The 1,458-nt window shown below is 45.9% G+C and overlaps 1 protein-coding gene across 1 annotated transcript; it reads left to right on the plus strand.

Moving 5' to 3' along the window:
• The first annotated feature begins 292 nt into the window (after positions 1 to 292).
• On the plus strand, positions 293 to 1,153 carry LOC149258476 (uncharacterized). The gene has a single exon (XM_089419078.1). It carries the CDS (start codon positions 293 to 295, stop codon positions 1,151 to 1,153), a length of 861 nt encoding a protein of 286 aa, XP_089275204.1.
• The last annotated feature ends 305 nt before the right edge of the window (positions 1,154 to 1,458 follow it).

Genomic DNA, 1,458 nt, shown 5'->3' on the forward strand with positions numbered 1-1,458 from the left:
CTGTGGAGGAAGCTTCACAGTGAAAGAAGGATATAAATCTCTGCAAAACACGATCCCCACAGTAAATTGGCATCTCCACATAGCTGCTTGGAAGACTGAATGCATCCCAAAAGTGAAACACTTTAACTGGGCTCTCCTAAAAGGAAAAATTCTCACAGCCAAAAATTTGAGAAAGAGAGGAATACAAGGCCCCTCGATTTGTTGTTTTTGCCGAGCAGAGGAGGATTCCATTCATCACTCCTTCCTCCGTTGCCCCTTCGCTCAAAGCTGTTGGAAACAGTTAGTTAGCCCCATGGAAGTCAGAGGAAGCTATGATCAGGTGCACAACCTCCAGAAAAATTCGAAGAAAGACTACCCTCTTTCCAGGAAAGGCAAGAATAATCTTATTAGAATATGGAAATGCATCCCTGCCACTTTATGTTGGAACATTTGGTTAGCTAGGAATAATCATGTCTTCAAAAATGGGCAGCCAAAAATAGACAAGATCATTGCAAAGACAATAGCAGGTATCTCAGAAGCTATTAGCGCAAATCATATAGCCCTCCCAGACCAACAAGGATGGACTCAAAATGAGAGAGACTGGTATAATAATTTCAACATTAGTCACTCTCAAAGTCCCCCCCCTCAGCTCAAAGCACCGCAGAAGCACCGCAACTGGAAGCTCAGGGGAGCAAAAGAAGAGATAAGCAATTGGATTCTCGCTCAGAAATGCCCCCTTCTCCTCTTCGATGGAGCTTCAAAGAACAACCCCGGGAGAGCAGGAGCTGGAGGTATAATTAAAGATCATAATGGGAACCCCATTTGCAGCTACGAATGGGGACTCGGGAACGCCTCCAACAACGCCGTTGAAGCCTACAGCTTGTTCTTAGGTACCGCAATTCTGCACAGGTTAGGTTTGAGGAACGCCATTATCCTCGGGGATTCGGCCATCATCATCGCATCCATGATCACAGGCAAGGAGTTCACCAAAGCAATCCTCAATAACATCAGGACGAGGATAATTGACAACATCAGACATCTGGGAGAAGTAACTTTTTTGCACGTGCTAAGAGAGAACAACGCTGAGGCAGACTCCTTAGCGAGCAATGCAGTCAATAGGCCACAAGGACAAGTCTGCGAGAATGACAGAATCTTTGAAAGGGCAATCCCATAAGAGATCAAAGTGTCAGACAGCACATCAGAATAGCTCCTTCAGAATTTGTCCTAAAATCAATCACCTCCCCGGCTCCCTTTCCCTCGATTTTCCCTTTTCCTTCACTTCGCCACCGTTCCCCTCTTACCCCGATCCCAGATCTTCACATTCCCATTCTCCTCATGATCTCCCCTCCAACTTTTCTGGTAATTGTCTTTTCCGCACTCTCGAAGTCTGTCTTCAAAATCTGCAGATGGATCCGCTCTCAGCTCTCCCAGTCAAAAATATCTTGCTCCCTCATCATGACAGGCCTCTCACGTTCCTTT

Source organism: Pinus tabuliformis, chromosome 6 (assembly GCF_031772625.1).
Source record: "Pinus tabuliformis cultivar Carrire ecotype Pingquan chromosome 6, CPIR1, whole genome shotgun sequence".
In the NCBI taxonomy this organism is placed as follows: domain Eukaryota; kingdom Viridiplantae; phylum Streptophyta; class Pinopsida; order Pinales; family Pinaceae; genus Pinus; species Pinus tabuliformis.

Bases quoted from the DNA above. Each gene is read 5' to 3' on its own strand.
- LOC149258476 (XM_089419078.1), top strand. From the start codon at position 293: ATGGAAGTCAGAGGAAGCTATGATCAGGTGCACAACCTCCAGAAAAAT.